The sequence below is a fragment of the Dama dama genome, chromosome 24 (genome assembly GCF_033118175.1).
Source record: "Dama dama isolate Ldn47 chromosome 24, ASM3311817v1, whole genome shotgun sequence".
Lineage (NCBI taxonomy): Eukaryota > Metazoa > Chordata > Mammalia > Artiodactyla > Cervidae > Dama > Dama dama.
Window position 1 is genome coordinate 35,472,501 of NC_083704.1, and position 20,017 is coordinate 35,492,517.

The 20,017-nt window shown below is 43.3% G+C and overlaps 1 protein-coding gene across 16 annotated transcripts in view; it reads left to right on the plus strand.

Annotated features, from left to right (window-relative positions):
• Nucleotides 1-20,017, plus strand: part of FOXP1 (forkhead box P1) — a 611,298-nt gene that overhangs the window by 567,868 nt on the left and 23,413 nt on the right. For all 16 annotated transcript variants that reach the window (XR_009690333.1, XM_061128081.1, XM_061128082.1 and 13 more), the window contains one exon: nucleotides 11,738-11,821. Coding sequence is in view for 15 of the 16 variants with exons in the window: in XM_061128081.1 (XP_060984064.1) it covers nucleotides 11,738-11,821 (84 nt within the window). In the remaining variant the exon portion in view is untranslated. The remainder of the gene's footprint in view (nucleotides 1-11,737; nucleotides 11,822-20,017) is intronic.

A 20,017-nucleotide genomic window follows, 5' to 3' on the forward strand; every position in this document is an offset into this window, starting at 1 on the left:
CTATACATTTTAAATATGTACACACACCCACATGTACATACAAATGCATATTCAGGTACATACAGTATATATCATGTGCATATCATATATAGAGAGAGAGGGAGAGAATCTTGTGTTTGGAAATCCACTGGACCATGTAGAACATATTTTATGACTACAGAAAATTAACTTGTGCAGATTTTCCCGTGGATCACATTTGGTCGGGGTGCATTTGAAATGTGAGTTCCACTTCCTGATGTAACTTGTTGATGAACCACCATGTTTTAGCAATCATTCCCTCCTTGGTATAATTAATAGAAAATTAGTTTCTAAAAGTAAAAATTGGGTCAGAAATGGATATTATTAAAATGTACAATTGCACAAGGCTGACCCTCCAAACCCCATTTATGCAGCAGAGTTCCAAAATGCTTTTGAGTGCTTGATGACTCACTGTGGCTTCTTCCTCTGGCTGGTTTAGTATAGGCAAGAGGTTAGCCGACTCGGGGAAATTAAAACAATGTTGTACATTATATTGTTACCAGCCATTGAAAAGCCTATTTTGTATGCAAGACAGCAATGCCGAGATATATGAAGAGCCCTGGGCTAAGTACAGTAGATAATTACATCTGGAATTTTACTGAGTTAAGTCATTTATAGCTTCAAATAGTTGCAGAGAAAAATCAGCCAAAACACACTTAAAATTTTGTTGTGACTTTCCAGGATAGAAAGTATTTTTTTTTTTTTAATTAGTTATGATGGATCATTTTTCTTTTTTTTTTTTAGTCAGAATGTGTCAAAAGTTATTTTAAATACTTTTGCATTCAGACTATAGATATGAAATTACTAGGACAGTGAGGTATTTATCCAAGCAAAGGGCACATTGTAAACCATGCGCCTCTCCCCGCCCCCCCCCCCCCAAATTCTTACATGAGTCTTCGGAAACGTATTTAAATTCAACATGCTTACTGAGAAGGAAAGAAGGAGTTTATTTATCTCACTCCCAGAGTTCACTTGTGATTGAAGCATGGGAAGCCCCTGAAGGACTGGATTGAATAGGACCAGCTCTATGGCTATTGCTTTCTGACCTTACATATTTCAGTGGTGGTGGTGTTTTCATAAAGTGATCCAGATTCTTGCATGTATGTATTTAATTGATGAAATTCTTAATGATCAGCCAGAATAAATTGTTGAACAGAGCTGTCATGGTTCACCTAAGTTGGCATTCCAGACTGCAGATTTTGAGTGCAAGGCCATGATTAACTAACCTTTTATTCATTATTCCTCATTATCCAAAAGAAGCAGTTGGGAGAAGGAAAGGAGTTAGATGATCAGTAAGTCAGATAGTTATCTCCCAGCAGCATTAATTTGTTTTGGTGAACATGGCCTGGGAATGGTACAGACCTATATGATGATTCTTAGATTCTTTGCGGATTTCGTTTATTCATAGCTGTCCCTTCATCCTCCAGTCCCACCTCAAACCCAAAGCAGGTTTTTCAACTTTTAATAAGAATCAGAGATGCTTATCTTTCTGGAAGTTACTGTGTGGTGGTTACCTGTGATATTCCTTATGATATTTTTTGAACAACTTTGCTTTAATGGAAGATGGCAGGGCTGGTTCTGAAGAGTTCCATTTCTTCCAAGCTTGCAAGGATTGCTAGAAGGATGACAGAGAACTGCAGCCCCTGGGCCAAATCTGATGAGCTGAGACAGGTTTTTGCATTTTGAACAGTTGGGGTGAGGGAGGTAAGATTCACAAGAAGAATGAACTATATGAGACTCAGATCTCAGCATCCGTGTGTGAGGCTGTCTTGGAACATGGCTGTGTCCTTTGAGTTACGCATTGTGTGTGGCTGCCTTTTGCTGTACAACAGAAAAGTTGAGTAATCGCAACAGAATCCCTATGGCTTGCAAAGCTGAAAATATCTACTCTCTGGCTGGTCCTTGCAGAAAAAGTTTCCTAAGCAGTCCTTGGTCTAGAGAATCAAAAAAACAATTGGCATCACATTCTTAGCAACTTGTTCTCATAGGTTCCCGGCTTCCTAAGGGCCACCTCTCCCCTTTCACTTCATTCTTCTTCACCTTGGTGTGTAAAACCAGTGTCGCCATATCAGTCAGGTTCCCCGGAGAGCAGCTTCACATGCCAGTCCTTGCTGCTGTTGGTGGTCATGGAGAGCTAGCTGAGGGGTATTCATCCATCCATCCATTTATCTACTTATGCATTTAGCAGACATCACCCCAAGCCTATACCATGGAAGAACCTTGTTGGAGCCACCAAGGAGTAAAAGAATGAGTGAGACAGATGGGGCTGTCCTCCTGGTTCCTACATTCTAGGAAAAAAAAAAAAAAAAGATTATAAGTCAGTCTCCAGTGGCACTGTTCATTCACTGGGTAGTGCTTGCTCTCAGTAATGCATTTTTGAAAACACCAGAAACATGCTCAGAAGACTTCAGTGCAAGATTAGGGCCATACCCAAACAGTGATTATTTAATCTAATGAAATACACAAGAAAATGTCAGCAGTTTTTAGTACTGAAGGAACCCATGCCCAACGCCCTTATCAACAATTAGACGGACAATATTGGGGTTGCAGAGAGTTTGGTGCAGAGGACAGTTAGACTCACAGCCACTCATTTGCAGCTTCCTATTTCTCTGATATTTGTATTTCCGTGTTTGCCATTTCATGCACCCATGTCAGAAAATGTACTTTTTAATTGGCTAATGTCGTTGTGCCCGTAGAGTCTGAGGTATTGGGGAAGCGAAGTCTGTGCAGCAGCAGGAGGGTGTGAAGAGGTGCTCTTGTGTCTCAGCAGCCTTTCTGTCTTGTTTCTCATTGACATTGGCCCCCCACACACACCCCCTCTGCTCAGCATGATGTATCTGCTCATGTAGAGGGGGTGCTCTGCGCATGCCTGACCCAAAAGGGCTACTTCTGTTTCCCTTAAAGAAAGCATTTCCTGGTCCAGGAAATACCTGAATTTCCAAGTTATCTCAAAGTCTGTTACACAATTACCGTGTATTAACTTGAATTTGAAAACTGTTTGCACCTCTGAGCACGACAGGAAAGAGCAATCAAGACCTGAGCATTTTCCCAAAGGGCAATCACTCAGAGGAGGAGGAGACAGCCCCCACCCCGCCCCCCACCCCCCACCCCCACCCCCCCACCCCCCGCCCACTGCCCAGATTCTCTCAGCAGAGCAGTACTGAGGCCTCTGGCGTTTACTCTGGGGGCAAGGTCACACGTGTGCCCCCATTGTAAAAACAAACCCAATAAGCTCAAATTGGATCTTAGAGTAGAGATCACCAGTAGGTTCATTATGTCTGCCCTGGAGAATCAGTGTGAAAGGATTGCACCGGAGAATCTGGGAGGGCAGCGTCAGCCCCAGATGTGACCAAAACCAGGGAAGCCCCTGGAGTGCTGTCCCATGTAGCTTGCCAGCCCCCAAATCTAAACCCCAGAAACCCCAACTCTGACCCCAAACAGGAGGTCCTGGTGTTTCTTACCTGCAGTCAAGCCTCCATAAAGGAATTCGATTTCAGTTTTTTAAAAAGATCACCCTCGCTCACCTTAGGGGATAGAGGCAGGGGCTCATTTCCCTTCCTAGCGTTATCTACATTTGAGCCAAATGGAGAAGCCTTTAAGATTCTCATGGCAGAGTTCAAGCCACCAGGCAGAAATCAGAATGTTGGGTTATGGGGTCTAATTTAGATCTATCTATGCAGCACTGTGGGTGAGAGGCATCCATCTTGTGTGTGTTTTTGTTGGAAGATATCAAAATATATAATGCACATTCTCTTAGCAGTGGACTATTTACGTAGAACTTGTTGACAGTGAAATGATGGTGAATTCAGTTCTTATGTTACACCCTGTTACTGGTTTCCCTGATGGAGGAGGGTGTCAAAAAGACATCTTAGTGGGCATCCAAAGCCTTTTTGAATATTTCTGAGTTCATTTCATTATTACAAAGGCAGTTGTAATTTTTTGACATTTATCAATGGACTGGATGGGGATTAACCCCAGCTGTTAATTACCAGGAAGCCGAGAAATTACATGAGGTCCTACCCTGGACACTTAGGCACCTAGCATGACGACAGATGGACACCATAGAAATCATTTGGATCGAGGACGAGGGAATGTCCTTTTTGAGGTCGGAATGTATTTTAAGATTGCATCTGTTAGATGTTCTCTGTTGACAGATTTTTCTGGACAATGGGCAGTCATGGAAATAAGTTAGGACTGGAGGAGGAAAAATCCCGTCAGTGTGTGTAGTCTTATGTAGGTCATGAAATGTCCAGCTCCCTCCCCCACAGGGCAAAGACAGCAGAGGTGGGAACACGGTGAGTGTCTGGTTGCCCACCCCCAGCGCCACGGCCAGGGCCGTACAGAAGCACCCAAAGGTTCCTTCTGAGAGTTGAGCACCTACTGTCCCCTGGGTTTAAATCCGTATTCATCCCGTTATCTGGATTCATTCGCCTGGGAGGGAGATGCTCGTGAGCTCTCTCAATCGTTCAGTTGGCGATGAGATCACACAAAAGATATCTCAGTGGCTGGGTCAGAATTCCATTTTGGGAAAGGGGAAAGGCATCTGATTTAAAAGACAACAGGAAGAAAAGAAGTCTGCGGATGGACTTAATCTGTCTTAGAAAGCTGAGACGTTCATGGTATAAATACAGTTTTCTGGACATATTTATTCAGTTTAATTCTGTTTTGTGACCATGTAACCTTGCTCAGTCATTAGCTATCCTCTTTGGTGTATAAAGACAGGCTTGGAAAGAAAGAAAAAAGAAGCCTTGAAAGTTTGGCCTGTTCATCATGTCCAGGGCTCCGCATGTGTCAGGGGCAGGGCCCAGGATAGGTTTCCTACAACCCCTCAGCCCCAAGACCCTTTAAAGTGAATATTGAAAGCAGCCAAGGAGCATAGGAGCCACCCAGCTGATGGGGAAGATCTGCTTGGCCCTGGCAGGGATGGGGGTGGAGGGATGTGGACCTGTTATCCATGACTCATTTGATTCCATTAGGTCACTGTTTATCAGGCACCTAGTGTATTCCAAGCCCTGGATATAGACAAGTGAGGCGGTTTCTTCCTTCCTATAATGTGGAGAGGGTAAGACTACTAGGTGTGTAACTGCCCTCAAGGCAGAGTTTGGGGTGGGGGGACTCACTGTGGAGGTGTCAGGGGGAGAGCCTGGCAAGGACATTCCAGGTCGCAGGAGCCGGTTGAGGGATGTGCCTAGGTTGTGGTGTGAGGGAGACTGAGAGTGGAGGGATACTGGGTTCTTTTTAAAATTAATCTCTGTTAAAAAAAAAAAAATTAATCTCTGTTCAGCAGGATGTGATGGTGACCAGCTGCTGCAGTTTGCTTTCCTGGGACTTGGGAATTCCTGAGACTTGGGATTTTCTGTTGCAGAATGGGGAGAGTCCTGAGCAAATTGGGATGAGTTGGTTACCCTCGTGATCTGTTTGAATCCATTGGCTGTAGAAGTCTAGTATGCCCATGTTCTGCTTGTTGCATTAAGGAGCTCAAAAACTATTTGAAAGAATGTTTATCAAGCCCCTCCTCTATAGCCAAGACACTGTCCTAGTGAATTTACCCTCAGGTTCATTGAATCTCCACAGCCGGCAATTCAAAACCCTGTTTCTTTCACCCCAAGAGTCATGTTTTAAAAGGAGAATCTAACATTTGGAAGTCAGTATGTGTCTCACACTTAATGAGCATGTTTAATGTAATATTCCTTCTTGCTCTTTGAGAAGGTGTTTCTAAGTGGATGGTGATTGTCCTCTGAGACTCAGAATAGTGCCCCCCTGCCCCCCAAAGATGAGGCAACTGAGGTGTAGAAGATCTGACTAACTTGTTCAAAGGTGATGGGCAGGCCCCCACTTTTGGAATCTGTCTTTTTTTCCTGCTCAGTGCTGTTGGATGGCTTTGTACCCGGGGTCATCAGGGCTCTGTTAGGGAGGAGAACATTTTCCTCTACCCTTTTAAGTTCTCCTGTCTGGGCTAAGAATTCAGTTGACAGGAGAGAGAGAGAAAGAGAAGAAAAATCAAGCAAAAGTTTAGCAAGATGGTGTACAGGGGAGAGACCCAGGAAAACGGGGTCATCTATCAGAATGGTCGAAACCCTCGAGGTGAACACCATCTTCAGCTAAAGACAAGAGGGGGTGTTGGGAGCAGGGCTTTGGAACTTCAAAAGGGAGAAAGGCCGTTCACAGGGAGATGGAAAAGTCAATGTTTAGTAAATAAATGTGTGACCACAGGGAGACAGTGGGGCGCAGAGTGGACTCTGATCTCAGGGCCCTGCAGAGTTCCCCACGCCCACCTCCTGGCCTGTACTCTGTGCAGATCCGCTAGTGCTAGCTCTCTTCTGACAGGCCTTTGCAATTCTTTTAGGGAAAGGAAGGTCAGAGTTTCTGAGTCTTTGGGGCTATGATTCTTTTAAGCTCAAAATAATAATCTGCATGCCAGAGAGACATTTTAAAGTAGCAAGTTTTAACACCGCTTCACCCCCCGAGGTGCTCAGCACACATCCAGGCCTTGCAGATCAAGGGTTTGGAAACACGGCCACTGGGGCCGCGCTCTCCTCTGCCCCAAGGGGCTTTCTCCCCGAGAAGTTCGTGGCAGGCGGGGCCTGGGCTGCAGCTCGGTGATGCTGGGCCCACGCGGAAGGTTTCCAAATCCATCCACCGGGAGCTGTGAGCGCTAAGAAAATGTCGGCAGGAAGGGGCGTGCACAGGCCGCGACAGCGGAGGGACACGTCAGCCCCACTCAGACGCGTCACTCGGGGACTCATGTGATCCCTCCGCCGTCCGCCGGGCTGTTTGTAATCACACCAACTTCCTGGACGTTGGCCTGTCTCCGATGCCCTCCGGGCTTTTCTAACCCCATTCGAAGCGGCACTCAGGACAGCGCCTCACAACGGGGACTCCCCAGCCTCCTGACTATCTCTGAACAAGCTCGAAGGGTGGTGGGAACAGAGAGAGCCTAATAGCATCACAGCTTTGTGTTGCCACTGCTCTCTGACAGGGGCCGAGAAAAAGGGGGGAGGGTCTCTGCGTGTCTCCCTTCCTCGTCCCCCCCTTGGAAAACCAAGACGATTCTTTTTCATAATTTAAAATCCTGCTTTACTCTGGGAGCATTAGAATTCCTAGACTATGACAGAGTATCCGAGTGCGTCTGCTTGAAATGTCAAGAGAGTCTTTAATAATAACACGTGAGGAATGTTAAGATGGTGACAGAATACAATAAAAGTTGGGAAATTCTTCAATTGGGGTGAAATGAGCCGTAGGTTGCCTACCCGCTGAGAGTCCGAGTTGGCCTTCAAGGCCGAGTTGTGAAGGTCTGTGAATGACCACCACTCGATAGAGTGGCTGGAAGATAGCTATTTGGTAAATACTCGGTTTGGTAGAAGAATTTAATTTCTCCTCCTTCCAGTGCTGCCCTCCCCACCACCCCCGTTTTTTTTTTTTAACTTATTTTCCTCTTTTTGATAGTATGCTCTTAAGAGACCAGGTAACAAGATCCATTCTGCCTCCGTCAGTTTTGTAGGGACTGTCAGTGTATACGCAGTGGCTGAGGGGATCAAGACCCGCTCCCGCTAAGGCACACTCAGTTCATAGAAGAGAGTGGTATCTCCCCAACACCCCTCATTAAACTTGGACCCTTGGTGTCCTTATTAGAAGCATTTATTCCTGTATCCCTCCCCTGGAGAACTGGACAAGATTAGGTCAGGTCCCAGTCGCTGAAACTGGGGACCTCGGTCGACTAATCCAGGCTTGCTTTGTAACCTGTGTGTGGCCAACATTGTGCACCCATGTGTGCGCACACATACACACACACTCCATGTTCTGCCTACGTAGGTCAGTGTAGGAGACGGGAGGGAAGCAAAGATCTGAGTTCTCAGGTGGTGTCCCAGGTGATGCCGGGGATCACACCCATTTGGGAAAGTCAGACCAAGCATCATGTCACCTGGGTTCTAGTCTTACTGTTGTCCCTTCCTAGCTCCACGGCCTCAGGTTACGTTCTCCCCGTGAATCTCAGTTTTCCCCCAACTATGAAACATGGCATGAGAACTAGAGGCCTTGGAATAGCCTCAGCAGCTTGTGAAATGGAATAAGTGGCCTGGCCCCTTCCTCTCTCCATCCTCTGTAATTCTAGTGTTTTTTCTGTCTCCCAAATCCTTCGCTTTTTTTTAGAAGAATTCTTTTCTCATGAGTGAGAACTGCCAAATTGGGTTTAAAATGATTCGTCCTCCTGAGAGTGTAGAATATGATTGTGTTCAATGAATTTCAGCCCATGTTACCTTTTCTCTGCTAAGAGGATGAGTGTAATCATCTTAGCTTTTACCTTTGAAGATGGTGCATGGGGCCCCCTGGCCTTCAGCAGTTGTGGAGTGATACCTCTGTTACAGTCTTGGCCAGCGTTGGTGATTAGAAGACTGACTTGAGGCCACGGGGAATAGAAGAGGGGGTGACCCATATTAGTCAAGGGGAGAAAAAACATTTCTTTAGGACATGGGACAGATAAAAGTGAGAACTAAGGGAATAAATCCATGAGAAATGAGTGTCATCTTTCCTAGCTTCCTAGTCTCTTCTTTAAAATCTCTTAAATTCTCTCCCCAGTTAGCCCAGCTGCAAACTCCATCGAATCTCTGTTATGTTGATCCAGTTTCCAAACATCTACTTAAGTCAGTAGAAGTCTAGATAGACTAGACTGATTTAACTTTCCTTTAAAAAAAAAAAAAAATTTTTTTTTTTTTTTGAACATTCATGAAGTGCTAGGCTCTGTGCTAAGCTTGTTATGTGCAAGAATTTATTTAATCCTCAAAACAACCCTTCAAAGTTCAGAGATTATTATTCCATATTTAGAAGGAGAAGTGAAAAGCTTGAAAAGGTTACATAATGTGCTCAGAGTCTCAGAGCCAGGATTCGAATCCTTCGAAGTCTGTTAGCCCACGTCCTTTTTAACCCATTTTTGACTCTAGTCATTCTGCAGTATTGGTGCGCCAGGTTACTAATTTAAACAGAGGCTGCACACGCAGTTCCCCTTACTGCGTGGCCTGTTGTCATTCCTTTTATGCTAGATACTCCTCCTGCACCCACCAGGAAAGCTCTGAGAGAGTAGTTCTTTTTTGATACTACAACATAAAAGGATGTGTAAATCTGTCAGCCAGATTTTTAGGTGACCTTTGGACTGAATTTTCCATCCTTTTCTTTGCCTGTCATGGGAGTCAGTTGATAAGGGAATGCTAGACTATATTTGCTAATATTAAATGTTTGTATTCCCATATTATAACAAAGAAGGGATGCTGTGAAAATTGATGGGGGTGGTGAGCTCATGGAATGATGGCATAAAAAAAACAGCAAAGAATCTGCAAGCTGTTTGAAGGACCAGTGAGTACTGTAAATGCAAGGCAGCCCTCCGTAGAGAGAAGAGCTGATTTCACTAGGTGTGAATTTGTAGCCATTTTTGCATAAAAATAAAAAGTGAATTTGGTGAGATTTTTTTCTTTCAGTTGTCAGAAGTTTGTATTAGAACTGTTATCAATGATAAAAATCCAAAATGCTTCCCAAGACTATATATGACATGCTAGTTTGCACTAATAAACACAAAGAAAAACTTGGATTTTTGCCTCTTTCTGTAACCTTGCCTGTCTTATAGTAAAGCAGAGTTAGGATAGTAGACTTGAGGTTGAGGCAAAATAAGGAACCTGGATTATTCTCAATGTGAATGATGAATCTAAGTGATATTCTTAAGGAGAAATAAGATTCCCTCCAGCAGTAAAGCACCAGGGTTGTGGAGGTGACTGGGTGTACAGATTCTCCATGTGTGTTTGCCATGTGGTGTTACCACCTTTGACCAGTAAAAGATCAGCCTGGTAGACATTTGGATGGAACATAGAGGTAATGGTTTCTTTTGATGCTGGGAATTTGGACCTCCTTCTACTTGGTCTTTGTAATTGTTCCATCAGCAATGTTTACCCCTAAATTAAGTCACGATTAATATTCATCAGACTCTTCAGTAAATATTGCCTCCCACCCTTAAATTTGTACCATTTAGCACCACAAACGACTACTTGTTTTTAAAAAGAATAACTGAGATGCCTCCATTCCTCTGCCCCACGATAATTTTAAAACAAACCATTTTTCTTAATCTAAAAATGTTTTAGTTGTAACATTGAAGAACTTAGAACACTTACATAAAAAACAAATAACTGTAGAAAAATGCCATTGCTAACATTTTAATTGTTCTAACTGAGCCACTTTGGAAAACTGAATTCCTTTAGCATTATGTGTTCTGAGCATCTTTTAGTTTGGCTGTTCAATAACTGACTAAAGAACAGAGGATGAATAACATAAAGTGGCTCCTAATATGGTATCATTTTCATTTCCTGTTTGTTGAAAGATAAATGCTAACACTGTAAGGCTTCCCCCCCCCCCCACCCTGCCACTTCTTAATTTATTCCTCCCTGAACCACACCACAAGGGAATAAAAAGGAAAAAAAAAAAAAATCAAATGTGATATGGCTTGAGACTGAGTCATCGAGTTAGGATAAGTTGAAAGCTTTTTCCTTCTTGTTTTTCTACTTATTCCCTTTTCTCCGCTTTCCCCCAATTCTTGAAACATCCTCCTCCCTTAAAATGCACTTTGATTTTTAAAAAAGTAAGTCTTACTTGATTTGAGGGTGGGGGGGGAATAATTTTAGACTTACAAAAATTAATTGATATTTTAAAGATTTAATGTTAATTATGTGACATGGAAGGACTGAGTCCATTCCTAATTCTAAGGCATTATTTTGGACAAATAGTCTGTAAACATCCTGAACTGAGATTTTTTCCATCCCTGCCTCTCCTCCTTCTCCCTCCTCTCCTCCCTCCCTTTCCCCATCTCATATTAATCTCTTCTGTGGAATTTCCCCCAAATTCCACAGCTTTTCTCTTAATTAAACCTCTGTCTTTGGGGGGATACATTTCCTACCTCTTCTACAGTCATAATTATGTCCCCTATGCCCAAGTGTCTTGAACTGCTGAAGATACCCTTGTGTAGGGAACAGTCCAGGGCCAGCATAAGAAAGCAGCCTGTATCAAATAGCATCTGAGTCCCTACTGTGTACATCCAGTTAGGAACTCATGTACCTTCAGAAGAGAATGTTTTCTAGAATGAGGAGACTTGAATTTTTGTCACGATGAGACTAGCACATAGTAGGTACTCAGATACTGAGTCAGTGAATGAGTAAGCTTACTGTATATTTATTTGGAAATGGGGACTTGTCCCCCTTTGTAGCTATCTGCCTGCCTTGTTAAAATTGCTTGCCTGGACTGTCTGAATCTCTGTCTACTTGTGAAGAAAGATGGAGTTAATTTTGCATAAGTATATCTGTGTGTCTAGGAGTTTCTCCACAACCACAACAGATGAATTTACGAGTTTTCAGTTCCCTAGCTCATTTTCCTTTGGCTTCCTCATGAATCAGGTTGGTTAATAGGCGTGATTCACGGTTTTGTCTTGTAGCTGTCTGTGTTACATGGGACTCCTTGGTGCCAGTAGGTCTAGGACTTCCCAGTTAAAGGCTCATGCATCTTGTGTTGAGAAATCACACACCGACACCTCCAGTAGTGGTCGTATAGATTTCAAAACAATTAAGCAGTGATGCAAATTTTGTTGTATGCCAGGGGGCCATAGTGTAATTTAGAATATGTATCATTTGGGATATTTAAAGAGTAACGTATCTGTATTCAAAGAAATAACAGAGCATTTTCTCCCTACCAGCTTGCGAAAGACAAAGAGCGCCTGCAAGCCATGATGACCCACCTGCACGTGAAGTCTACAGAACCCAAAACTGCCCCTCAGCCCGTAAGTACTGAGCAACATCCAGGGGGTACCTGACACTATTTCTTCTCTGCTTCCCTTCCACCGGGAAGGAGGATCCCTAGTCTGGCAGCTTTGAATATTGAAAGACTTAAGTTCCATCTGGTTCTGGTTACCTTTTATGAACAGTGCAGTGTGCTGGGCATTTAGGGAGATACGTATGGGATGATTCAGGCACAGTCCTCAGCCACGAGACCCCCACAATCAGCTCTTCTTTGGGACAGATGATTGATGCTACACCAACATACTAAAACATACTATGACAGCTCTTTGGAAGGAAAAAATCAAAAACAGAACAAAAAGCAATCTTTCTGATTTCTCGTTGGTGGAAACACAAGGAGAGAGGACTGCCAGACCAGGAAGAAGGCAGAAGAAAAAAATGTATGTTGGCATGGGCTAGCTAGGAGACAGTGGGTATGAGAAAAGGGTTGAGGGATGATCCAGTCCAGTCTGAGAGGAAAGAAAGAGGAAATGTTGAAATAGTTAGAGGCTATAATTACCGCAGAACATCTAATGGTTACTAAAGAGTTGGAAGTGAAAATGACTCCTTCAAAGTGAGATCAAACGTGGTACCCTAAAATTACATCTCACTTTCAGGAATCTCTTGCTACTTGCCTTATTTCCCTTTTCTTTGACCTTGAAGAGTGTCATGCAAGCACAGACAATATCAAAGTAGAAGGATGCTATCTGGACCCCAGATCCTGTCTTGCGTCTCATTCCCTGTTGTACCTTGATGGTTTTCAGTTAAGTTTCTCATATACTTACAGTTCTCAAAATCTAGTTGCTTCAACTAATTTTTCACAATGGAGAGAGTGCTTTGCTTCTTGATTTTTAAGATTTGTAAAATTTAAGGGTACACTGCCTTTATTTGATTTTGCTTGGAGTCACTGTGTGAAAATTAATTGAGCGTTGACAATCTATAGTTAGTACCAGCAATTTTAATCAATATGCAATGATGCAGCATAATGGCAAAGTATTGGTTTATCTGTTTTGACTGGTTTTTTTCTATAAATAAAGCAAACATACACCCATATATGTATGATTTATGGTGATAGAAATAAAACGGAGTCAGACTATTAACCCAGCAAATATGGTAGCCTGCCAAGATGCAGTTGGCAGACAAAATTAATGTCTGAAACAGAACACATTACTGAGATATAGGACATAAAATCATTAAACACTTTGCACATCCATTTTTACTAGGAAAGAGCCCTTGGTTTCCGTGTATTTTGCAGTAAATGGCTGTAGAACCAAACGTGTAGGCCACCCAAAGGAAAGAGTAAAGCCTTTTGGTATTGTGGAGTCATTAGTCAACCGCGCTCTAGATGCTATTCCTATCAACCCCTTCTTTTAAGGAGGCTCCTAGGAATAACGTGAACCCCGCTAAAACAAATAGCTAAGATCCTTGCATGATCCCACTGAGTTCTTCAGTGGTTAGAGCTGGTGGCAAGGGGAGCTGATCATCTTGGAACTCTTTGGACATCTTCAGATGGTTTCCATTCATTAGGGAAATGGTTTTCTCCAGGATAAAGGGTTTGCGTCTCTAAACCCAGCGACAAGGGAGAGAATGAGATGAGTTACTCCGTGAATTAAAAACAGCAATATGAGGTTAGATTTTAAATATGAGGATTAGAACAATGTGTGGACTCAGAACTCTAGGAATGGACTTGTTTAGGATCATGAGGCTTCTTGGTGAGAGGAGGAGGGATGAAAGCAGAAAAGGAATCGAGACACCCTACGGGGCACTCCATGAGCCGTCATGGGGCTGGGTGCAGGCCTGGAGCACCATATACATAGGCTTCCAGAGGCCACAAAAGAGACCCTTGGGAGTCTCCATGAGGACCCATGTTAAGCAGCCAGTGAACAGGAAAGAGCTGTCCTGGGGGACATGCACAGGGCAGGAGCGTTTGTCTTCATTAGTATTTAAAAAAATGTTTTACATGCTAGAAAATTATAACTTGGAAGGGGACCTCCTACTAAATTTATTTTTAACTGCTCTATTGAAAATTCTTTACCACTAGTCAACATTATCTCTTAGTAGCTCAGCACAGTATTTCTTTATTAAAAGAAATAGGCACGAATATTTTTGACTGAAAAATTAATAGCTTTTGAATTCATACACAGCAGGTTTTCTTTTGCAAAGAAGTCCAATATCGCTGCACAGCACTTCTATAACCATTTATTTGGAGTCCAAGTCAAACCTTTGACAGCTAGAGCAGTGCTACAAGCCACTATAAAGAACTCCAAGATGTAAACCAACAATAGGCCGCCTGTGTGAGGTTTGCCATTGTCAAATACATAGATTGTTTGGATTAGTTTATGTAAATGTACTGTTGTATTACCCTTTGAGAAAAAAAAAAAGATCACATTTGTGTATGAAAAGTGGTTCCTTTCACAGGCAGCATTATAAATCCCTTATCCTTTAACTTACATGTAAGAAGTAAAAATTGGTGCCTGACAAGCAGATATTGTGTGACACTGTTGCCAGAGAGAACCTGCCTTCTTTTCATTTATTTGAAAATAGAAAATTTTATTATAGATACCATCTTATAAATCAGGAATTATTAAAATATGTATAGGTGAGGCATTGGGAAATTAATTATCAAAGGTAGACGTGTAGTGTTTTGCACACATTTTTACTTCCTTGCTGTAAAAAGGGGAGGGGGCACAGGCATAGAGCAAACCCTCCATTCTTTCAGCTTTAGGGATATAGGGTTATCTGATCAGTTCTAAGGTGTAGAAGACTCCCCTTTGCCTGTAATTAATTTATTCCTCCTGAAATAATAGAACGCACAGTGTATGTTCAAACGCGCATCCTCCCAGACTCTGATTTGAAAGAAGCAGTTCCTGGGATACAGATCTAACCCTTGCTGGGGACGCTCATGTTAGAGTCTTGCCAGGAAGTTTGTGAAGTTTTTTTCTTTTTTCCATTTCTGTTTAAAAGGAACTTGGTGTTTATTTTAAAATCCTTAGTCACTAAGTGATAGAATGCTTTGCTGTAAACGTTGCTTTTCACTAAATGCCATTTGGGTGCTAAGTGTCATTTGCTGTGTCCAGTCATCCAGCCAGTTCCCATTTCATTGCATCAAAGAAACTGCCAAAACCTTCTTGGATTGTTCTGACATCAGACCCTAGACGTGTTTGCTGGATCCTGTTGTGGAACTCATGTTCCCATTTGGCTTGTCAGAGGCTATTCTCATCTGGGGAGAGTCGCAAGTTTTTAGATGTGGGTCTCACCTCGACCCCTCACCCTGGGAAGCATCTAGGTGAGCTGAACGGGGGTTCACGGGCATCCTGTTCCACAGGTGCTCCGGTAGCGTCTCTCCCTGCTTGCTTGAAGGTCTTTTAAAAGGAGAAAAACCTCTCCTTTTGTAATCATACCCAGGACCCAAATTGCAGTGCACACTGTTTTTGTAAAGAGAATTTCTGAATTTAAAATCAAAGTAATTGCATCAGTGAATATTTATGGAACGTGCGGCTGGGAAACGTAGGGTAGGAAAATAGGACGGACCCGTCCCTGCCATCCAGTGTGTCTTGTGGGAGAGCTGCGCGCCACGTGAGCGTGTGGGCCGCCCGCCCTGGTGGTGAGAGCGAGGGAGACTCGTGGCACCAGCACCACCTAAGATGCAACGGGAAAGAAGAAGGAAATCAGCTTTCATGATTCCTGCCGAGGGTTAAGAGTAGGTGCGGGTGTTTGAGGAAGGGAACTGGGAGAGGAAAGTCTGTGATGAAGATCAGAGTAGAGAAAGGCAAAGAATAGCCGATGTCAGCCAAAAGAAGCTTTTGATTTGTAATGTTATTTATAAGCTTTTAACGTTATCAAGGCCGGGCCGTGTTTACCAGAGCAGCTGCAGATTCTAGCACAGGAGTGACACAGTGGGTAAAGCTGGACCTGTCATATGGTCAGAATGGCCACGAGTGTTGTAGGCTGGCGTTTCCAAAGATTCATCTCGTTTCCATGTTCAGAGAAGCACAAGTGAAAAATCAAGCGATCGTAAACTGTCCTAATGAAAGTGATATTCTTTTGTTCCAAACTCAGTACCAGTAATGTTCTCAAGATAAACACCACAGTGGGTTGCTTGAGGGCGAATGTCTCCAATGCTCACTCCGTGGAGAATTTCCTGAGATGTTTCTTTGGAGGGAGGCCGCACTCAAGAGGATAAAACAATAACCACCACTACCAACGAGAAGCATGTCTGTATTAATACTTTATTAAGTTGTTAAGGAGTTTTGAAAAAGACTTTTTCACTATCGTAATGTCGGGAAGATACTGTAAATCATATTTTATAATCTTGAGAACATGAGAGATAGGTTTAGCTTTAGGGTATTCCTACCCCCCAGAGAACAGCTCCCAACCCTGGTGAAACCACATTCCTTCAGGTTTGGTGGGCAAGTAACTACAGTGTAGGTAGAGTCTCCTTTCTGAAAATGTTATAAAACACAGGAACTTGGCTATTTGAAGCGAAAGGCAATATTAGATTTTCCTTTATACACATTCTCTTTTCCTCCAACCACAGCAATTAGGACTGTTTGGAAGTAGTTTTTAGCTACTATAAAAAATGTGTGTGTCCCTTACACCCCTCCCCCCAAAAAAGTGGTTGGCGGGGGGGTCGTCCTTTAACTCTTAATGAAATGGATGATCCTGTGGGCTGTTGGCTGCAGCTTGGCTGTTGAGTTGGAGAAGTAATTTTGAGGGCATCATAAAAAGAGATTGGCAAAAACAAGCAATGTTTCTATACTGGTTCTCGTGAAGCCCCCCATGCTGAGGTTCAGTGTCAGTGACGATCGCCTTCTCGCTCACTGTCCCACACGGGGCCCAGATCTCAAGCAGTGGTGGGACTCGGCAGAGGGAGTTGTTCTCAAGGTCACCGCCTGCCCAGCAACACCCACCTACCCCACCCCGCGGTCTGGGAACATCCCTCCAGTTCTTCCATCCTCAGAAAAGCCATCTCTGAACACAAGGGATTCGTGTCTAGAATTCACCTGCTCAGGTCAGTCAAACTAGCAACAGAAAAACTAGTGAGCACAAGAGTCCCTACTAAGCAGCTGGTCCCTCAGAATCTGGGTTTCAGGTTTGCCTTTTGTTCTCAGAATCTGTTCTGAAACAAGGCAGGAACACAAACAAAAATACACAGGAATTCTTATGGGAATCCTTACGACAAGTCTGTTTCTGTCCTGGGTTTACATCAGCAGTGTGTTGATTTTTTAAAAAATGGGAGTGACTCACCATCTTTTAAAGAGAGAGCAGAGGTTACTGTTTAAAAACGAAAAGATAAATCTTTCTTTCATAGAGGGGCTCAGCAGAGTATTGAGTATTGGGTAGCTGATGCAGTTCCAGTTGTTTGGATGGGTAAGATTTGTAGGAGAGTTCCCCTGGAACTGACCTGGGAGAAAAACTGATAGTTGAGAGTGGACAGAAATTAAAAAATAAAAGAAAACCCTATGACAATCTGAAGTGACATAAGAATTCAGCTTTTGGCCGGCGTTTCAGAGATTATCTTTGCCGAAATCATCACATGATGGAAACTCGCCATGTAGAAAATATCAGAGTTACTAACTTTTCTAAACATAGCAACTTCTTTTTAAATAGAAAATGAACACAATCTGAAAAATAGGAAAAGAAACCCTCCCAGTCCCATCCCTTCCTGCTCTAGGCCCCGAGAAAAAATTCTCTCTTCCAACCTGAGCTACAGTCAGAACGAAGCACTTGTGCTTTCATTTTTAATTGATGAATGTTTTAAGCTTTAATAGTTTACAATTCAGATGAATCTTTCAAGATTACAGCACAGCTCTCACTGTTCCCAGTTTGTTCTTCTAAGTCTGTAATTAACTTGGGGTGGGGTGGGGGGGGCGGGTGGAGGGGTCCTTTTTTTTCCAGAGTGTCCTTAATTAAAAGAGCAGGTTTGGTTTGAACACAGAACCTGTCTTGAAACGTTCCCCCAGCTCCATCTTCTCAGCCCCTAGTGACCTTCCTCCCCAGAGATGGTTTCTCCTCGAGACCAGCATGTGATCATGCAGCCCGAGTTTAAAAGTTAAGAAACTTCGATCACATTTGACAAGGTTGACATTTCATTAACTTGTTGGTTCAGCCTTCAAATGATTTCACGAGGTGAAGCCCCCTGTATTTGGAGTTTACAGCTTTTTGTTCTTCTTTCCCTCACAGGCTACAGTCGTGTTTAATTTGGAATCAGGGCTCCTTTGGCAAATTAGCAATTAGAACAATTTTGTGGGAATATGTATATGTGTCATTAGTTTCCCTGCAAATTAATAGCAGGGGCAGAGGTCAGGCAGAAATTTTCCACTTGACTGCAGTTCCTCTATGGAGACTTGGCACTTGGTTCTGGAACGGCCACAGCTGCTCTCAGCCACCCTCTTCCTCTCCGAACTGTCTTTTAATTAGTTTACCTCATAGCCATCATTACAAATATCACTGCCTCCCCTCCTCTAAATAAAGTCACTGTTTCTACAAAATATCCCCGTGACGCCTTGCACCAGTGTGATTTGATGGTGGGTCAGTTGAATGCAGCATTTAATCATTAGATCACCGCCATCCGCATCTCCTAATGAGAGTCCTTACAATACATTTTTATCTGGTAATTAGCCGAGATTGGCTGCTTCCTCTGTGGCTTATTAGAGACAGCCCAGCGGTGGGTGTGAACCACGGTGTCATTTGTCAAGCCCGGTAAAAATCCCCTCTCTGCTCTCTCCTGGCTTGGTGTTGATTTCCCCTGGTTACCTGTGTTTCACAGTCTCCAGAAAATTCAGCTGCCTCTCTGTTGTCAGGGATTGTGCTAACCGGGAGAGATTTTCTGTTTTACTGTTGCTTTTGGGGTAGAAACGGTCCAAGTCTTAAGACCTCTGCCAGAGCTGCAAGAATGACATTCTTTTCACATTTTATGACTTCGTACCCATATTGTGGGGCTTGTCTGTTCTTGTAGGTGAGCTCCCAAAAGATGGGCCTGCACTTGCGGAATGTTTCCATGAGTTTGGGCTTTTGGCAGTGAACTAGAACCCAGTGGACTTGATGATCTTCCTCACAGAACTGGAAAGGACCGTGCATATTTCTTGAGGACATTGTATTTATATTATCATTTTCATTACCTTTTAAAGAGCACTATGGTGTTTAGGGTAATGTTCTTCAACTGAGAAGCCAAAAAGCAGAGTGGGTTCTTGGAACTGTTTTATGATGGTTATGCCTGTTTTCCTTCCATCGGTGTCTGTATTTGATGGTAAGCCCTCCAAGGGCAGCAGTCGTCTGCGCCGTTCCTGTTTTGGTCATTGCAGTTTCCATTGCCGTCGTCTGCTTGGAAATATTTATTGAATGTCATTTATAAGCAGGGATAAAAGCTAATCCCCAGGTCCTTTCCAGAAATGAACATGTAGAAAAAGGAACCTGGTTCGTGTTTATTTTTCCCATTATCTGGGCAGAAGGAGAATATTATACAAAGGGCCTAGAATCACAAGTGTGTATTTGGTTTTGAGTCCAGATTGTGAATGTGGGCAAGTTATTGAATCTCTGATGAGCCCCTGTCTGCTTCTCTGTAAAATACGAGTATAGCGTATCAAGTATTCGTGATGATATGAGAATTTAAAACCAGGCAGTGAGAGAGATGAGAATATGAGAATATGAAAGCAGGGGGTTTACTACAGTGTTTTTACAAATGGCACCCATGACTGTCCTGGGCATTCTGATACGCTTAGGCCTAACAGCATCTGATTTTTAAAAGTTATGTATTCATGAGCATTTGACCGGTTGCTTGGGATGATGGATGTTTTGATACACTGTTCCTCTGCTTGGTCAGTAAGTAGGGCCCAAGGTGCCGGGGTGATCACCCCAGCCTTCCCCCGTGACCCCTGATCCGTTCCATCCCGTGAGTGCTCCACAAGACTTTGAGCACTTAGTCTGCAAATGTGTGTCCTGAAGTTTCCAGCATTGGTGAAAAAGAGCTCCCAGCATCTGGCCAGCTTGCCAGGGGATTCCTAAGGATGGTGCCATCTCCATAGCTTGCTTTTACCAGGTATGGGGGAGCCTGGGGTAGGAATTGGGTGGAGCTGGGAGGGGTGCGGCTGTTGGCTGAGTCAGCATTTCAAGGAAAGAATAAACAGGAAGACCCAACCCAAAGCCTGCACCCAGCATTCAGTTTCCAGCACCATGTTTATCCTTTTCTGTCAGTATTTCCT